We start from the raw sequence: 27,215 nt of genomic DNA, 5'->3' as shown, positions 1-27,215 counted from the left end.
TTCACACCTAGTGGAAGGTGAGCACCCAGAAAGCCAGCCCAACTCTCAGAAGAGTCAGGGCTGTGTGCTGGCGCTCTGGCAGGGTGACAGGCCTGAGGAAGAGGTGGCACCCCACAGCTTCAGGGCTGCAGTTGAGCCGGGTCAGAACTTACCCCAGTCCTAGCGCAGTCACAGCGATGGGTGTCTGTGCGCTATGCAGCGGGTATAGAAATGTTTGATCAAGTCACTGGAAGGGTCAGTCTTCAGATTTCAGTATTTTAATAAGAACAGTTCATACGAGTAACTCACTTCCATACATTCATGGAGTACAAAAGGTTCCCTGGCTACAAGTGCTAATGCTCAGACTTTAAATATATCTACAACCTCTTTACATGGGTCACAGGGAATACTGAGCTTCAACAGGAACAGCGTGCTTGAATAAATATTTCAAATATAACCTCTTGAAAGTGTGCTCTTTTAAAAAAATTCCCTTTCTCTAGATTAAATTATGATTCCACAGTAACACAAAGATCCCTTTAAGGTTCAAAAATAGCTCTGTGCCACAGTTTGGGTATCGTTATTGCTTTGCCAACCCCTAAGCCTCAGAACGGGCCCTAGCAAGGCTTGATTGTGCTTACCTTTACATTAATGCAATCCCTCAAAGTTTTTCTTGCACATTCAGCTGAGAAAGTTTCTGTGGAAATACTACAGTAATAGTAAAATAAAGACAAAAGCAAAACAGAAAAATGAATTAGAAAAGCTCCAGATTTTCACATAGTGGCACTGGGAATGTGGTCCTGAGTTTGACATGTTAATTGTACCAGCAAGTTGCCGTTGATTCACAGCTGCTCCCAAAACCAAGAGCCATCCCAGTCAGATGTTTCTTTGTCAGTGCCAGCTCTTTCAAATCTTTCTTCCCTGCACAGGGAAAATGCTCCAAATCCTCCCAAGTGAGGTCAACCAAAGTAACCTTCTCATTCCAGCCCAGGTTCAGTGTGAGCAAAGGAAATGCAGAAAACGCCTACCCTGGACACAAACTCTCTGGTTTCCTGTGCCACAGCTTTTCCAACTACAGGCAGTAACTGGGGAGAACAAGGGGAGGCACACCCCAGGAAGGTAGGAAGGAAAGATCTGTCTGTCTGGGTACACAGCACCCGAATAGAGGTGTGATTCTCAGGGGACTCCAAAGCCAGCAGGTGCTGGGACCAGCTGGGTGGAGTGGTAGCATTGGAACGTGGGCTGAACAGAAGTCACACTTGGGACCTTCAGTCCCTGTGAGCATTTTGTCACATTTCCTTACGTAAAACAAACAAAAAAGGTGCATTGCCAAGGTTTTTCTACTAAAATTTAGCAGCAGATGCTAATACATTAACACCTTTGCACTGTAAGTTTATTTGTTGCTTGTGCTCCTAAGGCCTGCCTCTGAGTAGCTCACTGGGGCCAGTTAAACAGACACAAGCCTGAAACCACTGTTGAGACTCCAAGGTAGGCTTACAAAGTACTCACAAGCTGGGATAGAAAGGCCTAAATCCCTTGAATAGTCCAGTACATTTTTCACTTACTTGCATCTTTTTATGCCGCTAGTCATATGAACCCTGACTGCCTCCTGTTTGGAACGGAATTTACCTCTGGAGACTCTTGCACTGGTGGAATTGGCTGTAGCAACTCGACAGCAGAACAGTAGTTAACTGTTCCCAATGGAGTATGACTCCATTTAAAAGCAGGTCTGCAGTTCTGTTTAAGTGGTGGTGGAGAAAAGAGCATTGCTGACCTCTCTGAGCCACCAGAAAACAGCTCAAATGATACAAATTCACAGGAAATGGCCAATAGCTGTCTTTCTACACTTAATTTTCATAGACATTTTTACACGAGATGATTTTCTCTCTGAATTGCCAAGTTCTACGTAAGCTGGAGCAGTTAGAAGATGAAGAGTGCCTGACTGAACCCAAGTGTCAAAGCGCACCATAATGTAAAAATAATCCCAGCACCTGTACAGATGCAGCACTTGGCTCCCACTTGCCCGTTTTGCTACTAGAGAATCAGAACTCCTGGAATGAAACCCTAGATCTTTCCAAAGCTTGCTTCCACTCATATTCCCAAGGAGTGAGCTGGCTCACTGCTTGGATCTTTGGCAACAGCAGAGATAAACCAACACTTCCTGAAAAGCAATTCAGTAAAACTTACTTTGTGTATGAATTCCCACTAGGGAAAACACAATTAATTTCACTTAGCTACTAGGCTGAGAAACACATTGTCATTTCTCTTGATTGTACGTGTGTCATCAACTGCAAATCAAACTGGCACCTTCTTTACAGCCTCTCTGGATGTAGGTACTCCCTTCCACTGCAGGCCAGTGAGAGCAAACAAGTGGAACTACACCCTTTTATTCGTAGGGAATGAACTTCCCCGGACTTCTGCCTCCTCTGCCACCACCCCTCTGCTGTGGTGCTACTCTGCCCTGCCTTCAGGAGATGGAGCGATACACTGGGGGTGGTATTGACTTTTTGGAGGCAATTCTGGAAACACAGCACACGTCTTTCATGTCTAGCCCTGCTTCCTTGTTCGGCTTCTAGTTCCCTCAGTGGGTTATTGGCAAAGTCAAAGGATTATACAAAGGGCGCAGCTTAAAGTGGAGTTGTAAATACCAAACTATTCCATATTCACCAGAGCATGAAGCTGTGGCTGGAGAGAGTCTGTCTGTGTATGCAGCACTGTCAGCTCGCTCAGAGTGGTAGCTATAAGGGCTTCCTGGGCTCCTGGAGTCCCATCTGACTTACAGTCTGGTCCCGTGGCAGAACCGCTGTCATGCAGCGCAGTCACGCTCCCCGGGACAGCAGTCAAGTGTTGATAGTGGCTGTTTTCAGAGAAAGACAGCAGCTTCTCTGGTAGTTTAGGTGACACCTCATATTCTTCATCGGGAAGCTCTGTTTTGTGACTTTCATTGTTCTTAGATGCTCCTTCAACAACAACAAGGAAGGACTTCCAGGGTGTGTTTTTATCGTGTATCTGAAAAAAAGATAACCAAAACCCAGAAGGTTGAACACACAATGACTGTCCAGGAGGCAAAAGCTTGGATCTGGCCCATCCTTGATGCTGGTAGAAAGGATCTCTCTTTGCATTGCACATTACTATCCCAAGTATCCGTCCACTCACCAATCTGTGTCCCTGGGGAGCTTCCAGTTCTCCTAAAGCATCTAACCAGTCCAGCAGAGAGCCTGGCCCAGACAGTGAATTCTCCTGTCGCTTACCACGCTAATTCTCCCTGTTGTGAACACGCTCAGAGCAAATCTGTGACTCGAGGGCCCTCAGGCGTGACCTGTGTGGGCTATGCTACAAAGGACTGAGAGCGCTTTCACTGCAGACTCGGGACTGAACACAAACTAAGTACTGTAATGCCACGTCAGAGAGAGGACGATGTGCTAAACCCAACAAAAACAGGACAGAAGACCCCTCCGGGTCTGACAAAGTTGACATGTCAATATGTGACCACAGAGGAAGGCGCAAGGGCTACGAGGTAGTGGAATGACGGGTTCTTACCGAAGTGTGCCGTCGGAGGGTGGACTTGTCAGTGAAAGTTCGCCCGCAGGCGTTGCACATGAAGGGCTTCTCCCCGGTGTGTATTCGGTGGTGCCGCTGCAGCGCGTTCAGCTGCGTGAACTGCTTCCCACACTGGTCACAGCAGTAGGGTCGTTCACCTGAGAGCAGAGCACAGCGTTAAAGCGGTGGTGCCGGGGGATTACGAGTGCTGCTCCCTGGGGAACCTCAAGTAACTCCTCTACTTTATGAAACACTAAGGCACACACACAAACATCTTCATAAAAAAAAAGCAAGATGCTTTCAGAATTCTCACAGTTGGTAAATTTTGACACATCTAAAGTAAGCAAATACTCAGTAAGAGCTAGACTCGTAGCCTGCATAAATCTGTGCAACCACTGAAGCCTCCAGATTTTTCACACATATTTCCCATCAGCAACTAAAGTCCTGTCCCAGAATACAAGTTTTCCTATTTACAAGGTACATTCTGTGAGCATGAACCTCCAGGTTACCTCCAAATACATCATAAATTGGCTTGCTGCAGTCACTTTATTAAGCACTTGTTGAAACAACCGCATGTTTACTCCTTCCTTGGCTAAGGCAGAAAAAGGGATGACAAAAAACTTTCTTACAGCTGCCAAGTGGTGTCACAGAAAAAGAGATGACATTCCAGAACAGGAAAAAATGGTTCCCATCAGCACTGCCACACCGATGTCTTCCCCTATGCCAACATCACACTAAACACACAGATGCAGGAAGTAAAGAGCAAGGCAGGGCAGCCACACAAGAATGTTGTCAACAGAGAATGTTGGCAAGGATGCTTCCTACAGGGTGGCACTGGATAAGAAAGTGTGGTGTTTATTACACAATGAAAGCTACGTGATTGTTTGCAACCTGCTGTATTGCTGAATAATGTGGACTTGGAGAGAGCAAGCAAGAAAAACTTCAGAGAGAAAGCATGTCTAAGATTCTACGGGAGGGATGAAATTTCAAGCTAGCACTGGGAAGAAACCAGAGTGCTGTCCCTCTGAAGAGGCAGGGTAAGAGAGAACATAAAATGGAGAGAAATGCTAAGGTTGCCAAGAGTGAAAGTGACTGCCCACTTGTCCTTCCACACTGACACAAAGCCCATATGACACTGACAGCACCACCTGAAAATCAGTGTGACTGTACCTATGGGCACTGCTTTCTACTCAAAAAAAACAGGAGCAGGTGGGAATAAAACAGACACTGAAGTGAAAATCCAAGCAGGAGAGAATGCAAACGTGAAAGGTGGGCAAGTGGGCAAGAATGAGATCAGCTCTCTGCAGTGCTCTGCTCAGAGCTAAACCAGACATGGTTCTTTGGTCACTAATAATCCTGGCAGCATTCTTAACAATATCTGCACAGCTCTTGGAAGTAGTTCTGAGAATTGCTGTAACTCAGTGCGAAGCACGGGGAGTACTAGGAGAAGGGAAGTGGATGAAGGAACACGCTGCATCAAGAATCAAAATGTGCATGCAGGGTAGGAATTAAAGTAATGGGAAACCCTAGCTGAGAAATCCCTTGTCTGAACTGAGCAACTGTGAGGTCTACATCTTTAAATTGTGATGGTTTGTTTCAAACAAAAAAAGAGAACCTCCTACCTGTGTGAACTTTTATATGCTGGTAAAGTGAATTTCTCTGTGCAAACGTTCTGAAGCAAACTTCACATTTGAACGGTTTGGATCCAGTATGGATTCTGTTATGGTGTTTCAAGTACTCCTTAGAGGCAAAGCTCTTCCCGCATGTTTCACACATAAAAGGCCGTTCTCCTACAGCAAGGGCAAAGGGGAGAATTAACCATCACACACAACAGCTGAAGGCTATTAGATACAAACAAACCAGACGCCAGCCTCGCAGAAGGATCTGAACAGGCCACGGTGACAGCAGGGATCTCTGTAAGGCACAGAGCTTTCCTGTGAAAAATCTGCACAAAACCCACCAAGTGCAAGGGCAACCGCACCTATCCAACAGCACACTAACAGCTCTGCACAGTGTAAGAAAAGCCCAGGGAGCTGTGCAGCTAGCAGTCTTCTCACCATCACTGGAGTATTCTGGCTTACTCTCATCATAAACACAATGCTGCACGCCTCTGACGAAAGGCCTCCACCTGTAAGCACCCAATTTTAGTTATACGTGTCTCAAAAAGTGTTCTTGGAATTATATTTCATTGTAATCGAACGTTTTCTGCCATCCACATTTAGTTACACATTACTGACAGAAGGCAGCCAGAAGACAGGTCAATTAAGAGATGCAAAAGCACCACGCACAACTCACGGGTGGGACGAAGGGTCAATTCAAAACACAAATTTACACCATGAAGGATACCCAGGAAAAGGATGCATGCTTTTAAAAAGATGAGAATAAGCCAAGACAGCTGTTTTATACTCCTTGGGCAAACTGTTCCAGACTTACTTACAGAGAAATCGTTTTTCTCTTAAGAATTCAACTAGACCTTTTACTGCTGACAGATCTTTGGATACTGAAGACTGTCCAGCCTCAGCCCACACTTCTTATGTTGGATCCCAGCCAGATGGGAACTCTTTTTCTCTTTAACCTGCTCCTTTTACCCTCTTCACTGTCTGTCCATCCACCTACTGAAACCCTTCTCAGTAAAATCGTGTCTAGGCACGAGAATATCTGATTTCATATAAATAACAACAACAGAGTGTTTTCTGAACGAGAATGGTTTCACAGCAGGCCTCCTCCTACACGTAGCACATTGCAAAAGCAAGCCTTACCTGTGTGACATCGTTTGTGATATATAAGCATGTGATTCTGAGTGAACCTGGCACCACATTCATCACAGGCAAAAGGTTTTTCACCAGTATGGATTCTGAAATGAGAAAGCAACATTAAACCACCAAGGTATTTCTCTTTCCTTTGCAGCAAAACACAAGTCATCTTCACTTTGTGGATGCTCTCTTCAGAGTGACTGTATGCCTGTACAAGTTTTAGTGTCTTTTAAAAATACCTTCAGCTGGGCCAAATTCTGCATTGTGCTTTCTGCAGTGCTGCTTTTATTACTTGATCATGCACATGCTGTATGATCAAGGCCCAGATCCAGAAATTTCTTTAGGGTAAAAACAAATTTTTAAAGGTAAAAGTTGAGTAAAGCTTAGAAAACTTGTATCCAGGTAGACAGACTAAAAGAAAAATGTAACCACCTCTTGGGATCTGAAGTAAAGCAGGTATCTTTATATTGCTGATACTATCAATAAAATATTCCACACAGAATGTAAGCGATGTGTTCCCTGGCACGCTGCTCTTGCAGGGCCATCAAGTAGAGTGTCACCAACTACTCTGGAGCAAGCGGCACCCAAGGAGTGGAATAAAAAGATGCTACTTTTATACAGTTTTCTTACTGTCAGCCCAAGCTTGTGGTATCATCTCCTGAGGAAGTCTGTGTGTACAGGAAGGGCAGTTTACAGAATTGCTGCCTCTGCCAGTTTACCCTAACTTCAATTTTTGAGCCCACACACGCTTCAGGACTCTTGAATAGTGCTGCAGGAACACAGCCAACAGAGGCCAGTTTTCATGGCATGGCAATATACATCAACAGGAAGAGCACAGATGTAACAATATACAGACTGTCACGATACAAAAGTTAGGGCAGCACTGAGTTTCCAGCATTCGACAAGCTAACTGAATAGTGCTAGTGGTACACAATGGAGGAGAAACTCCACTTATGCCAAAAAATAATTTTTTTAAGCAGCACAAAGCGGTTACTTGCGGTTAGGAAAGGACACGATGGAAGAGACAGCTGCATCAGCAAGAACATCGTAGGAGCACTCTAGCAGAAGTTTGCTTCTGGATGCGCTTTCTACTGCCAGGAGTAAACCCACTGACTTCAAAAGGGGCAGCGAAACAAAGCAGTGGTTAATGGCCCCTTCTACCTTGCAGGGAATGCCACCTGGGAACACTACTGCACTCTCCTTTGGGTCTGAGTAGTAGTACTTTGGGGTGTTTCTTCTATACTTCCCTCTCCATGCTTACTCCCTGGCTATAATCTCAACTTTGGTTGCAGATGACCGCTTTGGTAGGCTGATAAAAGCAGGCTAAAGCCCTTAATAGCTACAATTTTTGCCTTGATAAAAATGTCTCTCCCATGAACTTTCAAGACCCTGCGTTTGCACCTCCGCCTTTGGGACTGAGTGCACTCAGAAGCACTACAACTGATTTCGTCAGCTCTGTGTGGGTATCTTCAGTGCTTCACTCACCTCCAGACAGTGACATGTCAGCCTGTTTCTAGTCAGATATCAGTTGCTTTCTATGCTTAGCACCCAAATCTGGTGTTCTTCAATTTAGTACATGGCCAAATCTTTTTAGAATATTTACACACTTATTGCATAACATTATTCTATTGAAGAGAATAAGCTGAAATCATTATAGCCCTAATCCTACAAATAATTTGTCATGGGGTTGCTCTTCTCACATGAAACATCCCATTGACTCTTAATAGGTCTGCTCCCATGAGAAAAGTTAACCACATGCTCCAGCAGCAGCAAGCCTTGCCCATGCACCTCTGCTTTGGCTTAAAGAAAATTATAGCAACTCCCTTAACCTGAAAAGCAGGGGAGAATAAAAAAAAAAAAAAGCTATGAAAAAAGGAAATATGGACACTTTCCAGTCAGTCATGTTTTACATCCCCACTTCACTTGAAGGCTCAAGGTGTGTTCCGGGGGATTCTGCTTCTCCCCCCAGAATCTAACAAGGCCAGTTAAGTCTGTTCATACCTCATGTGTGTTTTAAGTGCAGAAGGCTGAGAAAATTTAGCCTCACACTCTGTGCACCCATAAGGCTTGTCGCCTGTATGCGTCCTTTCATGGAGCCTCAGGGCAGTTTTGGAGCTCAACCCCTTTCCACACTGTTGGCACTGATGACGCTCCCCACCACCCTCATGAACCTGGAGAATGTGCCTCTTGACGTCCTTCTTCCTCTTGAACTTCTTACCGCAGAGCTCACAAGGGAAGTGGCGCTCACTGCTGTGGACGTGGCGCTGATGGCTTTTTAGGTTGCACCGGTTGGCAAAGGTCTGACTGCAGGTTTCACACCGATAAATGATTTCGGCTGCAATGCCGTGGCTGTGCTTTATGTGCTTGAGAAAACTTTTCTCATACAGGAATTCCTTCTCGCATGTGCTGCACTTGAAGTTACTGCCTCGTTTCTTTTTATCCTCTTTGGATTTTTTCAGGTTTTCTTCCGATTCAAAGTTGCCATCACATTCTTCGCTTTCAGGTTTGATGTTGTTCTCCGCTTGCTCCTCCTCCTTCTCCATATCACACATATCCTGACCTTGAGGGTATTTGTTTTCTTCAACAGCAACCTCTGCATTCTTCTGCTGCTCCCTCAGCCGCCTTGTGTATTTCTTCTTCGGGATTTCCACAAACACTTTCCTCCCGGCCAGTCTCCCACTTGCCCTTCTGATTTTGGCATAAGGAGGCTTCATCATTTCCTTCTTTTTGTCCATTTTCTCTTTTGATTTGGCAGCTGGCATCTCAGGAGACATTCCATTGCTGGGACTGTCTGCTGGGGAATCTGGAGGATCCAGGAGACAGTCCGCCTGGTCAGCTTCTGCCACAGCAGCTGCTTTGGACTCAAGCAAAACGCTTGGCTGGGCAGCACTCTCCTCCTCAGAGTTCTGTGATTCAGAGAAGTTTTGCAACTCCAACAGCACTGATTCAAGCATCTGCTTCTTTAATTGAAAGCAGGTTTCCGAGAGGTCCAAGCACTTCAGCTTTTCAGCTATTTCTAGCATACGCTGCACTCTGTCTTCTTCTACTTCTACCTTAGCAGTGTAGACAAACTCAAGAAATGAAGCAAAGTCAGCAACCTGGACCTCATTCAAGAACACGTTGGTCCTTGGGCCATCCATGCCCTTCTCGTTAAGGAACACCTCCTTGAAAAATTTGCTTGTTGCTGCCAGTACAGCCTTGTGAGCAACAAACTCTGCCCTGACACCTTGATACTCCACGCTGACGGTCACGTCGCAGAGGTGGCCCAGGAGACGCAGCTGATGCATTTCATTCAGCAGGTTGATAGGAGAGGATTTGGATTCCAGTAAAACTGCATTACTTTCCATCTTTCTTCTCTCTGCAAAAAGCTGTTAACAACATTGCATGTTAGCTATTTGCACAGAAGCTAACAAAACTCAAAATATTTCAGCTGCCAAAAGTCATGTCCGGACTTTTGAGAGTGCTTCACTTCAAATTTAAGCACTTAAGGTGCTTGATCTTAAGAAACCAGACTTTCAAAAGAGCATTGTGAAAAGTCTGGCTAGAAGTGCAGTTTTCAAAAAGCGTCACCCTAAGCAGTCACATGCCATATATCCCTAACCATGCTGCCAGTCATATACAGAGATTTCTCTGAAGTTAATTTGAGTTTAAATCTCGATCATAATTTTACCCGAAACACTAGACACTATTAGAACCTGTAATAGGGACAAAGCAAACAGAGGAAGATCAAAAGAAATGTTCTCATTAAAGCATGTGGAATTAAGAAATTCTTCTCCCTCCTAATCAGGCAATAAGAGAGAGGTAAGATGAAGTAAAAGTTAACTGCAATCCTAAATAAACACTTTCTTAAACAGGCTTTTGAGATAAGACTTTTAAACAAGACTTGGATAAGATTCCAAATGCTTCACCAACCAAAGCATAGGAGACTGCATAACCATATTCCCAAACTGTAAACCTAAGAAGTCATGACACTTCCTCAAAGTTTTCTTTTTTTAAAAATTCATCACTCAAAATGGACATACAGCCTCCAAATTTTGCATACCCATTTGTAGCCTTACAAGGGCTTCGCCATTTCCACTACCATTTAGGTTACGTTGCATTTCCAAGTAATGTTTTAAGTTGCTCCAAAGTTCTCAACTGATTTTTATTTTTTTTTTAAATGTTTTGTCCCAGAACAAACAATATGTCTGTGAACTTTGAAAATGCTCTGACCATACCCTCCCCTGCAATCTATTGAGTTTCACTGTGTTGCTAACAACTACGTACGCTTGCATTTTGAATCTGAAAAATTTCTTTCCATTTCCTAAAAGTTAACTAAATTTTATTTTCTCTCTACATACTGTAGACTTGCAGCCTTTTATACATGGGACATCAGAAATCTTGCTCAGAAAGATCAAAAAAATAATGTACTTTTACATTAATATGAATTTTGTTCCATTTGTAGGGAAGCCATATTAAGTATGAAAAATACACATGAGAATAACATTCATAGCATCAGAGATACTCTTTCTCCTCCCATAGAGCTATAAACTCCAACTTTAGTCCATACTCATTTCAACAAACCACAAGTTAAGTCTCACATCCCAATTCAATTTTCTGTTAAAACAGTTTTGATAAAATATTTTCAAGAAACTGTAAAAATGGAGAGCTACAAAACACATAGATTCACGGAGATTATCAGTAGCCATGTAAAATGAAAGCTTCACGGACTTGATACTACATAAGGTAAAAAGCCACAGGGAGCTCCTGCCCTAAGGAGTTTACAAATAAGGCAGACAAGACCTGAGGGAAGTAGAATCGTTTCCCCGACCTCACGCAACAAGCAAGTCGGAGAACAGGGAACACAATCCGTCATGGGCACCCAAACCCCGGCCTTAGATTCTACAGGAAAAGATTATGCTCAGAGCCAAACTCCTCCTGTTTCCTAGTCTTTAAATCTTCAGCTCAGTAACCTTACTATTAAGATTTAAATAGCTTTGTTAACGTTAATAACACTGAGTTACACTTACTACAACTGAAACAAAAGACCAAGGAAAAGGACAAAGAATCACCTGTGTCAGCTTAGAGCTCACCAAGCATTCTCAAAACATTGTCCACTTTTATATGCAAACCCCAATGCCACACTTCAGTTTTGATAGAAATTTTGTATGAATGAGAATGACATGATTTGACTCCTGACTGAAAGGCTGACTCTTATAGCATAAAGGATGATGTTCAAACTTTGCTTCCCTTTCTACAGCCACTCTGCGATTTTTTCCCTCCCAGTTGTACGACACACTGGCACTCCAAGTATTTGAGGATGAATTAAGATGCGCTGAATGCTGTATCTGAAATAATCAGTGATATCAAAATGTAACTTTTTTCCCCTCAATGCAATTATTTTTGAACTACTTATCATGTTATTTCACAACTATCTATCTATTTTCCTTTTGAACACACAGCAAAAGCTGTGGTCACATGCAGAAAACAGTGATCCCCAGCAGGAAACAAGAACCCAAACCACAGACTTCTCCCACTGGGGTGAACGAGCTGTTCGTTTCAGGAGCTGACCACAGACACGTGTGTTAACAGACACATTGTGCCAATTCCATTTTTCTTAAGGCTGCAAAGCAGAAACCTCTTGTTCTTCCCAGAAGAGTATTTGCAGAATCAAAAGCCCCTGTGAAAACAGATCACTCACATCGCTAGCCTTCCGCTGGTTTGGAATTTGTTCACAGGAGGAGCAGTAATCCAACACGTACAGTAAGATACGGTGTGCTGTGAAGGCTTTTCATCGCCTTGCTCGGTATACTGAGCTGCTGAGCATGGCCCTAGCAGGACATCTTCAACAGAAGTACGTTACATTAATCTTAAAAAAGACAAGGCCTGAAAAATCTGCAAACAGCCTGCTCACTAGGACTGACCTGTGGAACTGAGATAAATAAAAGCAACTCCTGCATAAGGCCACTCATGACACACTGTGAATGGGTCCCCTTCCAGAGGCAAAACTAGCTGAAAAGAGACAAAAAGAGCCACAGCTAGATGTAACAGAAGTGCTTGTGGACCCACAAGCTTGTCTGTTCTTCTGCACCACCAATTCCATGCAGTCTATTAAGAGATATTACTGCTAGGCACCAACCAGCCTCATTTAGGATTGCTTCAACTATTGAAACTACAATAACGGCACCACCACAACTGGCACGATCTGCAGTGCTAAAGCAGAAGTTAAACCTGCTGAAACAGAAGTTAAACCTGCAAAGCAAAGGACAGCACACCCAGCCCAAGTTTTTAGATGACAGGCAAGAGCATCCCACAAAGACCCGGCAGCCCTCGTGAGAGTGCAGGGCCACTCCGAGACGTGCACTGTCCCCGGACCAGGCCAGGAGACTTCTGCATGGAAGGAGGATGGGGCATGGCCACATGCTTCCCCACAGCTCATGTGACAAGGCCAGTTGCCCTCCTCCTCCTCCTCAGAAGGCTTTCTCGGCCTCCCCTGCTTGCCACAGCGGCCCGAAGATGGGCTGCCAGCACACTGGCACATCTCTCCCCGGCCAGAAGAGCAGGCAGGAGCCCCCGATGGGTGACAGGGAGAGGATGCCCAGCTGGTTGCCCGCACCTGGGACAGGGGATGAGGCTACAGACCCGCTGCTGAGGGAGGTGTGTCCCCCCGCCCTCTACTTCCTCTTCCCTTCAGAAAGGGCCGCGGATGACAGGTAGCGTCCCGCTACCTCCTCACGGCGGGGGCAGAGCGGAGAGCAGCGCCCGGCGCAAGGGCCGCCGCGGCCACCCGGCTGTAAGGGGAAGGGGAAGGGACAGCGGCTGAGGGAGGCAGCGAGACAGCAAGGCCGCGGCGGGGCAGGGGGCCGAAGCCAGACCCGCCACCGCTCCCCGCCTGCCCCGCACTCACCGGGCAGCCCCGCGACCGGGCCGGGCCACTCCTCAGCGCGCAGCCTGCGGGCGGCGGCCGGAATCGCTGCCGCGCGATAGCCCCGCCCCCTCCCCCGCCCGGACCGCTGCCGTGGAGCCCGCCACGGCGCAGGCGCGGCCTCGGCGCACAGGAAGTGACGTCAGGGGGCGCGACGCACGTCGCTAGGCAACGTGGCCGCCCCTCCGAGACGCTCAGCCCCGCGCCGTTTCTTACCCAATTAACAAGTTTTCTGCGGGCAAATCCATGCAAATAAATCAGTTAGGGAGGGGTGGCCACTGACGTTGTGAGCGCATCTTTATTGCAAACCAAAGCGGTAATTTCCAGGTACAGCACCACACCCACGTACGCTTTCACAAAGAGATACCCTGTGATGTACCCAGGGGTTGTAAAAAACAACACTCTGTACAGACCTCAAATCTAACCTGCATAAATACTTTTACGAATAGTTACGGCCCCCTCCTGTGACCGTAGTGCCTGTAACTCCCGCTCACCTGCATGAAGACGCTGCAGAACTTGACGTTTGAGATAATCTGGCCTATTACGACGCAGAGAGACCACAGTTTTCTGGTGATAACTTTACAAGTATAAAAGGGAGCGATCGGTGTCTTCTGCGTTACTAACACTAGATGGCACATGTTCTACTTTTTTAAGAACAATGCTTTCTGGTTTATAAAGTTTACCTTGGTCAACTGACCAAATTTCTGGCGCAGAGTCTTCATCTCTACAGGCTTCTGAGAATGTTTCTATTTTGGACCAATTATGGTCTTTTTTGGTTGTAAGATCTATTAAGAAACTTCTCCAGTGAGCATTCCGGTCATGAATCTACAAAAAAAAAAAAAGGGGGGGGGGGAACAATTACATCTGATTTTTTCCTAATGAAAACTTTCATAACTGAAGATTTAATCCAGCGCACAATCAAATAGTATCAGGGTTAACTCTGTGATACTGTGCTCAAGTGCAAAAGCTGAACTCTGAAATGCAAGAACAAGCCTGTTTTGCCAACTCTGAGCTGATTTTCTGGCTCTGCTATCACGGAACGCTTCCAAAAGAAGCTAGGATTTTAGCATACAGGCAAACATTAACTTAAAAATTTCTAATTGGAAAAAACCCTTACGCTCTGTCTTAGCAGTCACTTCAAGGCCCTGAAGGTCTCTGAAAACAGCTGAACTCAGCAATCCATTTTTCAGCGTATCACAATGCTGAAAACAGGCAAAATCATGTTCATTTGCAACACGAAGACCTTATAAACCATCATGTTGTGGCCTCTGTGTGAGAGGCTTAAAAGACTGCAGAGACTGTAGTATCACAAAACATGGTACCATTCTGTTTTTAAGAAAAGGATGCAATCAGTAATAAGCATTTTAAATAAACAGTCCTTCCTCATATGTTTTCACAAGACTAGATTTTCCATTTGAAGACAATACAAGTACTTGGGAGATGACTGCTTTGACAGCCAGCAGTGGGAGCTGCTGTGCTGCTGAAGGAAAATTCTGCACACTTCAGAAATAAATTTTTAAAAGCTGTGTCTAGATGGTAGATCAATCCCCCAACCCTAATACTCCTCACCAACGTGAACCCTCATTAAGGCAAGAAACTTCTCTCAGTAGTTAACTGTCACCGCCGCAGTCTGCCTGCCACACAGACACGCGAGAGGCAGCGTACCGACACGTGTCTGCGCAAGGTGGACATGTCCGTGAAGGTTCTCTCACAAGCTCTGCACTTGTACGGCTTTTCCCCGGTGTGAATGCGCTGGTGGCGGCGGAGAGCGCCCTGTTGGGTGAACGTTTTCCCGCACTGCTCGCAGAAATATGGACGGGTCTCTAAAAACAACAAAACCCAAGAAGCAGGTTCTTTTGGCCCTGATTTCAGCAAACAAAAAGCCTAAAGGGTTTTCACTGAAAAGATCAATATTGATAAAGTGGAGTATGTAGGAGATACATACTTGGGGCCCTGGTTTTTAAAGTTATGTGATAAACGTTTCTTGACTGCAAAGGAAAGCCTGAGAACAGCTCCCTGATCTTGCAAGGGCAATAACAGTAACTACAGACACTCTCTGCTCCGACATCCTTCAACAGCACCAAACAGGCCTCAGTCTTCTGGGCAAGCATCATCCGATATGAGACTATATCGTGCCCTGTTTAACAAGAGAAGCCCTCCTTTTCCTCATCACCTAATTCAGGGAGCTTATAAAAGTGATTCTGGAATAAAATGTCACCATACAAACTGGAAAGTGCTTCAGACCCAAGCTTGCAGTGCCATTTATTTTTCCAGCCCTGAAGAGTTTGTTTTGTTACCTGCATGGACATTACTGTGCTGGGCTAGCGAGGCTCTCAGTCCAAACGTCTTCCCACAAACCTCGCACTTGTAGGGCTTAGCACCCATGTGGCATCGTTTATGGCATTTTAAGTATTCGTTGGTGGCAAAATGTTTTCCACACACATCGCATTTAAAAAGACGCTCTCCTGAGTAAAAAGAGAAAGATATTCTGAACTCTTTCTGCAGAATTTTGTACTTCACAGTTGGTTTTCAAATGTCTTTCTATCCTTAGTAGTTTCCTTCCAGGTACTTGAAGTCTCTTCTGCGAGTTACAAAACAAAAAGTGTGCATGCACCTTCTTCAAATCCCAACTAGTAATTTCTATTGTATAAAGGGAGGTGATGGGGAAAACCAGACGGAAGGAACAGAAGTATTTAACACCTACCTGTGTGGGTCCGTTTGTGGCCAGTTAGTTTGCCTTTATCAGCAAAGCAAGCCCCACAATCCTCACAAATATATGGTTTTTCCCCTGTATGGGACCTAAATGAAGTGAAACATAAATGAGTATTAATAAATTAGCTCTTGTGCATTCTTAAAATAATGTATCTGCAATGAAGTTCTACACACTACAGGCAGTATACTTCATTTTCTAAATTAAGTGGAAAAAAAGCACATTCTGCTCAGTCAGGAAATAGAGTGTTTACAAGTATGGGTGCTACACTAAAGCACTAAAATTCCCATTTAAGGTTTACCTTTTCCTCACTCTCAGGCCCTAAAAAAATCCAGCTTTTTTCCCCCCAAGTTATAGCTCACAGTATCAGCATTGGAAGGGAGAAAGCAGGAAAGATGACAGGCTGCTGCTGTGCTAGAGGCTGCAAGTGCATCCAGATTGTCCCCAGCACAATGCCAGCAGCAGATCTCTTGGGACACTGTGGGCCACATTCTTGGCTTCTGTAATCTCAGCCTCATGTCCTCTGGCTTGCAAACTTTAACTGGCAGGATATTCCCATTTTTAAGACAAAAGGCAGGCAAGCAGTATTTCTGAACCCGTGCTAGACATCTGATTTTAAACTAGCTCAAATCAGAGAGAGTCTGAGCCTAACGTTTGGTCTGAACACCATGCTGACTTCCCTTTTTCCAACCCAAATAGTATGATGTGCAAAAGCACAGATAATTTGGAGCTGTTAGGCAAAATGCTGCAAATATGATACAGCCAGTTACCAAACACAAACCCTGTGAGTCACTGGTTTGTTGCAGTCATACTGCACCTCACACGCAGCGCAGATCTGCTGCGTTTCAGCTGACAAGAGATTATCTTGACACCTAAAAAGATGTTTTGCTGGTCCTGTATCAGTATACCTCACAATTTTTTAAATCACTGTAAGAATGCTTAGGAGACAGAAGAAAGCTACTGTCCCCATTGTATGAGTCCACAGTCTCCAGAAATGCGATTCTCTCACCTTGTTTACCCCTCCAACAGTTAACTTCTTCTTATAAACTATCTGCTATGCTCCCTGTTTGGAGAAAGATGGGAACTTCCATAGGATGATTCACCCTCTCCTGGGAGAGAACACATTTAATACAGACACCACCAGCGAGCAACTCATCCTGCCTAGCGCCAATGACTACAGAGGGAGCCCAGATGAGAAGTCCAGCTTTTGTATTGCATACAAGAAATGAAATTCCACACTAAATGACTTGCTCAGAGTGATAAAGAGTGAGCAGGGCTCAGCATCTGGGTCCCTGAGGTCCCTGACTAATTCTTCAGCCTATGTTACTTTTCATCACTAAAGGCCATCACCTTATTTTGCAGACTGTCTCAAATGACTGGCTTTTGCTTACAAGTTCGGATAGAGCATCTGTTTCAAAATCCCTACCAAAACTGATGCAATGACCAGCTGCAGGCAAAGCCTTAACGCAAAAGAATTAATCACAGATAATACAGAAGAAATTATATCCCAGTGTTCCTGTCATAAGGACATGCAAGGAGAATGACTCAGGACTGGGAAGTCAGAAGAGGAAAAAGAAGTGCTGAAGTACACCAGGCATGCAGGGAGTGGTAATGGGAGAAGCAGTACTGCAGGCTGACCTTGTATGGATCTTAAGTTGTGATGGCTGAGCAAATTTTGAATGACAAATGCCACATTCATAAGGTTTTTCTCCTGTGTGCGTCCGCATATGAAACACTAGTGCTGTTCGGGAGCTGAGGATCTTCCCGCAGACAGAGCAGAGAGGGCGTTTGACTCTGCCTTCGTGCTTCCGCATATAATGCGTCCTCACATCTCTCTTTCTTTTAAAAGTAGCATTGCAAAGGGTGCAAGCAAACTGCCTTTCTTCAGTGTGGACACATGCTCGGTGCTCCTTCCAGCTGTTGTAACTAGCAAAAGACTTGCTGCAGATGTCACACTGATAGACTTTACCAGGCAAGCACTGATGGGCATCTCTGCAGTGATCCACATACTTTTTCCAGGAAACAAACTGCTCGGTACACTTATCGCATCTTATTACATAAGCAGATTTCTTATTCACCCCACTTTTATTTACCTTCTTTATTTTAAACTCTTCATCTGATTCATGTTCTTTACCATCCTTCTCATTAGCGTATTGATCACCCTCATCCTCCTCCTCAGTACAGACCTCCTCGTTATCTCTACTATCTTCAACTTCTGAATACCCCACTCCGTAATCTACCTCCTCCTCGCCCTTCACACTCATTTCACCTTCTTCTTCATTCCCCTCTTCACTCATTTTTTCACTTCTTGCTTCAGCTGCCTTACATTTCTGCTTCTGTTCTTGCTCATTGCTACAGTCTGCTTTGGTAACAGATGAACCCCTGGGTTCTTCCTCATGACTGGTGGGCTCTTCGTGCCTTGCACACTTTTGTCGCTCAGCCTCTGATATCCCATCCCATGTCTCTCCATCGGGATCTTTGTCACAGCTTGTTGCATTTGGTCTATGCGCAGGCGGAACTACCATCCAATAGACAGGCATAAGTTTCCTCTCTTGCCCAGACTCATGGATTTTTCTGTTAAAACAAACAAACAACAGAGCGCAACTCCAGTAAGTTTAATTGTTTCAACTCAGACATGTTTGCCTTGGAGCAAGAGTCGTTTCCTTTTAATTGTTCTTCACACCATTTAAGAAATTAACAGCATGTTTGGAGAGCTGAACAACAGGGAAATTTTGTGGAGTTGGACCAGATAATTAAAGAAACTTAAAATGTCTCAGTTCATCAAGGATGGTGCCCCTCAAGTATACATATTCTAGTGAGTATATGACTAGTAACATAGGATGGACTGCAAATGTTCCTCCAAGGCCATGGTGGATGGGATAAGAAATTACAGACTTAAACCAAGGGAAATATAGATTAAATGCCTATATGGAGAAACAAAATAGACCCTCTTGTAAGCCATCAATTGCAGAGGTTTACTTGTCACTCCCCTGTGTGTGGAACAAGTGATGTCATTGCACTCGTGACACATCTGGAATGTTTTTTTTCTGCTACCGGACCGAGCCGCAAATAAATTTTGACATTTTTTAAAAGGGAAGCTGAGATCCAGTAGAAAACCACCTATCTCCTGTACCACACAGGCAGGGTACGGAGAAGTCTGACATGTAAAGTGGCTTTTGCAGTTCTGGAAACCACTGTGCAATTTCAACATCTTGTTTTCAGTCAGGCAGCACTTAATAAGCCTATCTGGAAGCCCACGCTACCCAGCAAAACAGCACACAGGATATTTGGCCCATGAAAACTATACTAAAAAGCACATAGTGCCTTGATGCTTATGAAATGGGTGTTTTCTTGTGCATTTTAAACAGATGCCAATTCTTTTCGGACTCCTATTTAAAAACCCACATTTGAGGCTTCCAAAATCACCTAAGAGATCCGGTTGTGTTAAGTCTCCTTTGATTCAATGGGAAACATTTGCCTAAATTCCCAGTCTGGGAGACCTCAATCCAGTAATCCGGACTGAATGCTTGACGAGGTCAGCAGAAAAACTCTGTGCCTATTTCAACACGCTTCTGATCAGATCCAAGGAATTCTGGAACTAAAGCAGTGAGGACTTCAGGAACACTTTTATCCTGGTGCCCAGAGAGAAAACACATTTTTCTGCGCGCGCACGGATGGACACACACAGAGAATGCTGTACCTTACATGAGTATTGTAAGAAGACCTCTGAGCAAAGCTGGCAGGGCAGCGTTCGCACTTATAAGGTTTCTCCCCTGTGTGCGTTCGTATGTGGACTGTCAGGCCGCATTTGGAACTGATGACCTTGTCACAGTACGGGCAGGACTGAGGATCCTGCTTCCTCTCATGCACCCTGCGGATATGGTCGTTTATGTCCTTCTGGCGCTTAAACCTCTTGTCACAAAACCCACAGGCGAAGCCCCACTCATCACTGTGAACAGCGAGGCGGTGCTGCCGGAGGTTCTGGTGAGTGGAGAAGAGCTGCTCACATGTGTTACAGCTGTACTTGACAGCCAGATTAACATCATGCTTGAGCTCCAAGTGCGACTGGTACTGCTTGATAACACGGAACGATTCATTGCACTTCTCACACGTGATCTGCGGCAAGACTTTAGCCGTGTGCCGCGGTGATTTCCTACGTTCTGTTTTACTGGCAAATTTGGAAATTAAACTGTTTTCATCTTTCCACTGCTCAGGCAGAGTGTTCTTAATCACTACACAGGCTTCCTTTGACTCAGCCTGGCTTAGGAGAGAATGACTACTTTTGTTTTCCAGACTAATAATATCCATGCCGAGTCTGCTGCTGATATCTGTCTCGTTACATTTCGGTAGCTTTGCTGTCCTGGATTTTGGTTCTGGAAAAGCAGTGTCCTCTTGCTCTAGGCTTGCCAGTTGCCCTTCAATGAGTTCGTAGCCAGCCAGCAACTTCTTATGTTTTTGCCTATCCCAAAGTTTCCTCTGCATGGGTATTGCCACAACTTGGGAAGAGTTACTGAGTTTGCGCTCCTCCTCTTGCTGGATGCGAGTCCACTGTGGCCCACCATTTTCACAGAGCTGACCTTTCAGATGGAGGCTCAGATCTAACCCCTTCCTGCCCTCTGCTTTCACTTCTTCACAAATGTCAAGCAAATCCTTGCATTCAAGTCTTTTGGCTATTTCTTTCATCCGTTGCAGTTTTTCTGCTTCAATCTCCACTTCTGCAGTGTAAACAAACTTCAGGAACGAGGTGAACTCTTCTGTGTAAATGTCTTGCAGAGTCACTGTGCAATTCTTGGTATCCAGCATCTCATCATGCAGGAAAAGTCCTTTGAAATAATTGCTGGAAGCTGCCAAGACAGCTTTGTGAACCAGAAATTCCTCCTGAATTCCAAGATGTTGTGTGTGAACTGTCACGTCACAGAGGTGACCGAACTGGTACAGAGAATGCAGTGCCCTCAAGAGGTTAGGAGCAGCAACCTTGGATTTCATTAGAATTTTCTTTTTCTCCATCCTGCCAGAAAAACAGACAAATGTTTGAATGCTTGCTCTCCCTTTTCCATGAGCTATCTTTTCATTCATATACAACATCAATCACTTATGAAAAAGCTCAGTAGAGATCCATGTCCTAATTCCTAATTTACAAGACGTGACAAAGACCTCAAGGTTACTTCTATCAACGCAACCATCATCAGCAAACACTCTTGGTTTATTAGTCACAGATTTAGATTTATACTCTAGGATAACCCTACAGAGTGAATATTCTATAGCACAGATGGTAACAGCAATGAAATATGAGTAACGTGATTGGCCCAGCTTAATAATAAAACATTCTTCATACAAGCACTTTTTAACAGTAAAGGTCACAACAATTTACAGTGGAAACAAGAATCTTTCCCCACTCTTGTACAAAGGGAGAACTGAAGCATAACAAGTCACTTCCGATTGTTTCCAGGCTCGTGTTGAAACAGAGCCTGCGTTTTCACAGTTGCACCAGGCTCCACTCATTGTGCCAGGCATCACCCTTTTGACACAAGCAGGGTGATAAATCTTTGGATCTTGTTCAATTTTGTTTCTGTATTTTTTCCCCATGTAACCAATCAGACCTAGGGGTTAATAACGATAGTAAGCTTCTATTGTATTCGGCCACTTAAATAATATACAGGGACAAAGTACATATCTGGAAATGCCTACACATTTTCTGAGGAGGTAATAGTGTTTTATTTGAAAAATATTTCAAAACTGTTACTTCTCAATCAACAAATAGAGGGGTCAGAAGTTTTTTGACATTTTCAGAAAGAACAATTTGCATTTCCCCACCAGCTCTAGAGACAGACACTAGCTATTATTACAGTAAATCCGATCCCCAAGAACTCTGTGGCTTTCCTGTCTCAACCCGCATGTGACACCTATACTGCTGGAAGAAGTCTCATTTACCCTTGCCCGTAAAGCACAATAACGATGCTGTCAACCTTATGGAGGCCTTTAGATGCTCTGATCTGATCCTTTAAGCTGATATTCCTGATCTAGCATAGTTTTTAAATGCCTGTTATTTAGCACATGCTTACAACAGCTTTGTAACCAAAGGAAGAATGTTAGGCCAAAATAAACAGACGAATCAGATTGTTATTGCTTAAAGGCTCCGTTTAAGCTTGGCTTGCTGTGCTTCCTTCTCACAGTAATAATGGTTGGCAGAAAATGACACAAAACTGTACTTTCACTTCTCATCTAAATTATGTTTGACATTATATTAAATACATTCCTGGCAGATATAAACTGTGTGATTAAGAAGACAAATGTGTCTTCAACATAAAGTACCAGGAAGTTGAATACAATACATAGCTTAGACTGAAGAGGTTTGAATAGCAAGCTTAAGAGAGAGCTTTGAGAATACTCTTCCTATTACAAGCTACCACAGCAAGCACCACAGAGGATAATCATCTTCTAATCTGCAAGGCACAAGTCACTCAGTGCTTGTGACAGCCTAAATAATGTTTTAAAAACAGCCTTTAAAGGTTCAAACTGATTTTCTAATGACCCCATTAAGTGCCACTGGAATGTGTACTACTATGTTTGTAGGAAGCAGACAAGATTTCTACTAGATATAAAATGTCTGTAAATTTGAGTTATGTGGAACCTCAAACATTTGTACTTAATTGGGGGGGTTGATCCTGAGTACTCGATGAGCTTCTGTGAGAAGTTCCACCCCAGTCAATGGGACTGATTGGGATCCCAGCCTTCTCACCCGGCTGGTGCAGAACCTCCTCGCTCCCACACTCCTCCCTGCTAGCAAGTTCAAAAGACGTTTACTCAGAGAAAAGAAAACAAAAATATTAATACAGAAAAAATACTTAGAAAAAGTAACCAGAAGAAAAAGACAAACAAAGAATGTGTTGAAACATCCCACAGAAGCTAGAGACTGAGGAGGGGGATGTGCAAAATAGCATTGTCTAAATTCTATCAGAAAAGGACTGCTCACATTCAGACTCCTACAAGCGTTCAATAATTATCAATCTTTGCCTTACGATTCTGGCCAGCAGGCATCTTTCAAACACTCCCAACTCAACATCTGCCAACTATTCCCTACCAACGATCACCAGCTATGTGGAGACATAATCCTAACAGCTCCTACAGCACACTTGCAGGCTGCAGGAAAAAGCACTGATTCAGAGGTTAATACCAAATTCAGTCCACAAATTCACAAAAGCTTCCAGTTAACCTGTCCCCTGGCATGCCCTTCTTAATGTTTTCCAACAAGATACCCTTCTTCATTTCTGTGCAAAACTGACCCCAGCATTGCAAAGCTCACTGATCAGCAGTGCTTAAATAAATCAATGAGCGGAGCATGTGCTGATTTCCTTTTTAAGATCCCTATCTGTGATAAATTCTCGATACGCACTCCCATGTGAGCTCTACTAACACTAATATCTGATACTAAGCCAAATGGAGAGGTGTGTTCTAACATCATCTCTTTAGTTCAGCTGGTTCTAGATTAAATCAGCCCAGAAATCATTTACCGAAATGCCTTTCCAATGAAAAATGCCACAAATGAATCCATTTTCACCATTTATTTTTTCTTCAGAAAAAATGAGACTGTACTTTTTGTTACCATTTGGAGAGGAGATTGATCTTTAGTTTTCTGAAGTGGTGTTGAATATAGTTTGCTTTTATATGTAAGATTGTACGTAAGATTCCCCCCCCCCCCAAAAAAAAAAAAAAGTTAATAGAAGATTTCCAAGTGTTTTGCTTTCATTTCAGGGGTAAAGAAGCAGCTTCTTATCCCCAGTGGATTAAAAAGGCTGTTTTTGCCTTGCTTGTTACACTTCATTAACACTTAATGATGAGAGAAGATTCTTGAGAAATTCTCATGCACAGCAATGGGAATGAGAATGATAAATATTGCAGTAAATTGTCCAGTTACTGGAACAGAGGACGTATTTTGTTCTAATGTTGGCTTGAAACAACCACCAGTAATCAAATAGGAAAAATAATAGTAACATCATTAATAGGTTTAATTCTATCCCTCCATTTATGAACATAAGTGGTCTTCATAATCTTAACTTTCACTTCCAACTGCATCTGTAAACCAAGCATTCCCAGGGCTGCACCCCATCTCTTTCACTTTCCAGTGATCCTGCCAGCCCACATCTCAAAACCAACGGCACTTCCCTCTCCTGCCCTAGTGCAAACACGCTGCCCTAACCCGGCAGAACAAGATGCCGAGTGGCAACGCAGGACGGTCACAATGCAGCAGGAGGAGCACGCTCAGCCGCCCCACAGCTCCTCTGTTTTTTCTCATACCCTCAGAAACTCCCTTGGAGCTGCTCCGGGGAGGTGGCAGGGTTCACAGCCCATGGGAAAAAGTGCCACTGATCACTGTGGGTTGTCGAGAACCAGTTACCACTTATGAAACCAGCAAGCAAAAGGGAGCTGGTTAGAGGTTAACAGCCCTAATAAATATTCTGCTGAACCCAGAAGCTACTTCTGAAAGCAGCGAGTTGCTAGTCTCCAAGATGCTGACTTTAGTAGGAAGATTCAAACGAAACCAACATTTTTTTTCCACAGGTTGCATTTTATGGGTTCGTTTGTAACTTCTTTCAGCTTTTTACCCAGTAATAAAGGAATAAATACTTTAAAGAATTTGCACGTATGCAAGATTTACAGAAAACAATTAACAGAACCACTGCAAAAGGCAAAATATATTTCAATTCAATTACAGCTCCTGATAAGGCCACTGGAACAAGTACAACTGTTTTACAAAATAAAGCCTAACAGTGGCTTCCAACTGCCAAGATGAGATTTTTATTTGCTCTGTGCTATAGTGCTTTTTTTTATTATGCAACAACATAAACAATAGCAGCTCTCCAATTCAAGATAATTAATACCATAAACGAAGACATCTACAGGAAGAATAGCAAATATTTCTAAAACATTGTTGTTTCTTGGACTTTTGCTGTTCACATCTACTTTGCAATTTCTATAGGCCAGAGCTGTAACTGGTGTGATATGGTATAACCCTTTTGAAATGAAGGCAGTGAAGGTATACTGATTTATACACCAAGTATCTGGGGAGAAAAACCCAACAGGTCAAAGAAATTGAATTCCGTACTTCTCAAAAAAATCTGTTATTTCACAGAAATATGCCTTGCTTTTTGCAAAGTATAGATAATCTTTGATTGCTTGATTTTCCTGGAGCCTTTTCAATTAGATCTTAAGTTTCACTTCAGAGAAACTAGGAGAAAAATTCTTATTTTCCCAGGGAGGGTTCCTTCAAACTCTCAATAGCTATATGCACATGAACAAAGGGCCCTGACTGTGATTGAAATGAGAACCCTTGAAATATTTATAGTGTTAGGTTAAAAAAAAAAGTTTTAGTATGCTCTTTCTTGATCATCTTTACCCTCTGCAGAAACTGCCAAAATATCTCTTTGAAGTGCTAGTATGGCGTCAGAGCGTGTAATTGCTCCTCTTGATACCTGAGCTACCACTTGGCAAAATAAGCCCAACATCGTAACAGCAGTGGAACACCGCAGATCCTGACTGATAAAATGAACTGCTCAAGAGATGAACCAACCAAAACTGCAGTACAACAGGCAGAATATTTAAGAGCACACAAACTGCCCTAAGTAAAGGGCAATAAGACTCATTGCCACAGATGCATAACATCTAGCTTCAGTCCTCAAACAAGCCATACTTGTGATATTTTTTCTGACTTTTGCTTTGTTTTTTCCTGTAAAAATCAGGTAATGTTTGCCTGTCTTAAAGATGGATTGTGATGATAAATATACATTAATAGCAGTGAGATCATAAGCTAACATAGGTGAAAAACAGTATTACGAAGACATAAGTAACAGTTGGAGTTACTCAACTGCAATAATCATCTGGAAAACTAAGCTTATTCACATAAATTCCCACAAGTCAGACACATAAAGTTAGGTACGTCAGGACACCGAGAGAATAGTAACAACCACTGCACCTCTCCTGCCACAGTTTCTGGCCTGTTTGTCCACGGCTGGATAAGATGAGGAACTGCCATCCAGAGCAGCCCAATTTATCTAGCACACTGTTGGACAAACTCCTCCAAAAGTCCTTTAAAGCTGTTTGGGTGGGTTTTTTTTTAAAGCGTTCTGAACTTTGGCTTCTGCCATGCTAAAAAATCAAGTACGTTACCTTTGAGACACAATCGGAAAAGCTCCTCACATGAGAAAAATCACAGCTGACTACACTTTCCAGGTGGCACAGTGCTAACGCACACAATCCTATCTCAAAGATACCCCACCGTGTTATTCCTTACACCGCTGACAAAATGCAGCTGCAATCGTCTTCTGATTTTTATCATTTACTTTGTGCAGTCAACCGATTTCTACACACGTAATGACCTGCAGCACGAACAGGTGCCCCAAGCCCTGCAGGAAATCAGAAACCAAAGGCGTTTTTCCCTGAGCTTGACAACAGTGTGAGTCTCCTCACGGCGTGGCAGGCGGCCAGAGGTCTGAGCAACACCGGCATGGAGACGTGAGGCAGGCGGCTGTCCCCCACCACCCGCGCAGAAGACAGGTCGCCCCCAAAGACACCGCAACGCCCCCCCACGCCCCGCTCCTGGGGAGGCCTCGCCGCCACCACGCCTGCTCCTCATAGCATCGAGGCCCAGCCTGCGCCCCAAGGCCGGCGGGCGCCCTCCCGCCGGGCAGGGCGGCTGTAGCAGCGGCAGCCGGGCGCCCTCCCCGCCCTCCCGGCGGCCCCCAGGGAAGCGGCCCCGCCGCCCCTCAGGGCCGCCGCCCGGCCTTACCCTGCCCCGCTCCCGCCTCAGCCGTGCTCCTCCCGCCCGGGCGCAACCACCGCTCCCCCCCCCCCCCCTCGACGCGACTCCCCTCCTTAGCGAATGGTACGGCTCAGGGAAGGCCCGCCTGGCAGGGCCCCCTGCCCGAAAGCAACATGGCCGCCCCAGCCTCACCGCAGCGGCCGCCTGTCTTTTGTAGCCATCTTGAGTGAGGCAGGCGGCGGGCCAGGGGCACGGAGCCATCTTGGACGCGGGCAGGGGGCCCCCGCTTTCCGTGAGGAGAGGAGCTGCTGGGCACGGTCTCTTGAGGAAGCCCTCAAAATGCCAGGCAGGGGTCAGGTTTTCCTTTGGAGTTTCTCTCCCTACGCTGTTAATGATATTCTCTCAAGAAACTGCAGCACCTCCCCCATTGGTCAGTAATACCGCAGGGTACCAGGCTTTTCTGTTGCCTATACACATAGGCCAGCCCATAGTTTTATTTTGGGGAGGGTACCCACCCCAGGCAGAAGAAAATCTCAGATCTCTGGGCAAGTTTTTTTTTTTTGTTCCGGTGAGAAG

At 44.5% G+C, this 27,215-nt stretch overlaps 1 protein-coding gene across 5 annotated transcripts; it reads right to left on the bottom strand.

Annotated features, from left to right (window-relative positions):
* Nucleotides 1-241: 241 nt before the first annotated feature.
* GZF1 (GDNF inducible zinc finger protein 1) lies at nucleotides 242-26,700 on the bottom strand. Of its 5 annotated transcripts, none has more exons than XM_074817557.1 (7): nucleotides 14,839-14,978; nucleotides 13,857-13,998; nucleotides 8,271-9,637; nucleotides 6,276-6,370; nucleotides 5,139-5,306; nucleotides 3,517-3,674; nucleotides 242-2,985 (listed from the first exon to the last, which is right to left on the bottom strand). In XM_074817557.1, the coding sequence occupies exons 2-7, from the start codon at nucleotides 13,893-13,895 to the stop codon at nucleotides 2,629-2,631; spliced, it is 2,184 nt and encodes a 727-aa protein (XP_074673658.1). In that variant the 5' UTR covers nucleotides 13,896-13,998; nucleotides 14,839-14,978; the 3' UTR covers nucleotides 242-2,628. The 5 variants fall into 5 exon arrangements, with proteins under 5 accessions (XP_074673658.1, XP_074673659.1, XP_074673660.1 ...); XM_074817555.1 differs by lacking the exons at nucleotides 242-2,985; nucleotides 3,517-3,674; nucleotides 5,139-5,306; nucleotides 6,276-6,370; nucleotides 8,271-9,637 and adding exons at nucleotides 15,471-15,638; nucleotides 15,878-15,972; nucleotides 17,522-18,457; nucleotides 19,584-20,891; nucleotides 26,667-26,700 and having other exon boundaries at nucleotides 13,453-13,998; nucleotides 14,839-14,996; XM_074817558.1 differs by lacking the exons at nucleotides 13,857-13,998; nucleotides 14,839-14,978 and adding an exon at nucleotides 13,156-13,238.
* Between the last annotated feature and the right edge of the window lie 515 nt (nucleotides 26,701-27,215).

Source organism: Strix aluco, chromosome 3, assembly GCF_031877795.1.
Source record: "Strix aluco isolate bStrAlu1 chromosome 3, bStrAlu1.hap1, whole genome shotgun sequence".
Taxonomy (NCBI): domain Eukaryota; kingdom Metazoa; phylum Chordata; class Aves; order Strigiformes; family Strigidae; genus Strix; species Strix aluco.
Note: the sequence above shows the minus strand (reverse complement) of the source record. Positions and strands in the feature narration are given on the sequence as shown.

Excerpts from the sequence above, each read along its gene's own strand:
- GZF1 (XM_074817555.1), bottom strand. The coding sequence starts at position 20,890 with ATGGAGAAAAAGAAAATTCTAATGAAATCCAAGGTTGCTGCTCCTAAC. Across the intron at positions 18,458-19,583 it reads TCTTACAATACTCATGTAAG|AAAAATCCATGAGTCTGGGC; the intron begins GTACAGCATTCT and ends TTGTTTTAACAG. Across the intron at positions 15,639-15,877 it reads CCACAAACGGACCCACACAG|GAGAGCGTCTTTTTAAATGC; the intron begins GTAGGTGTTAAA and ends CTTTTTACTCAG.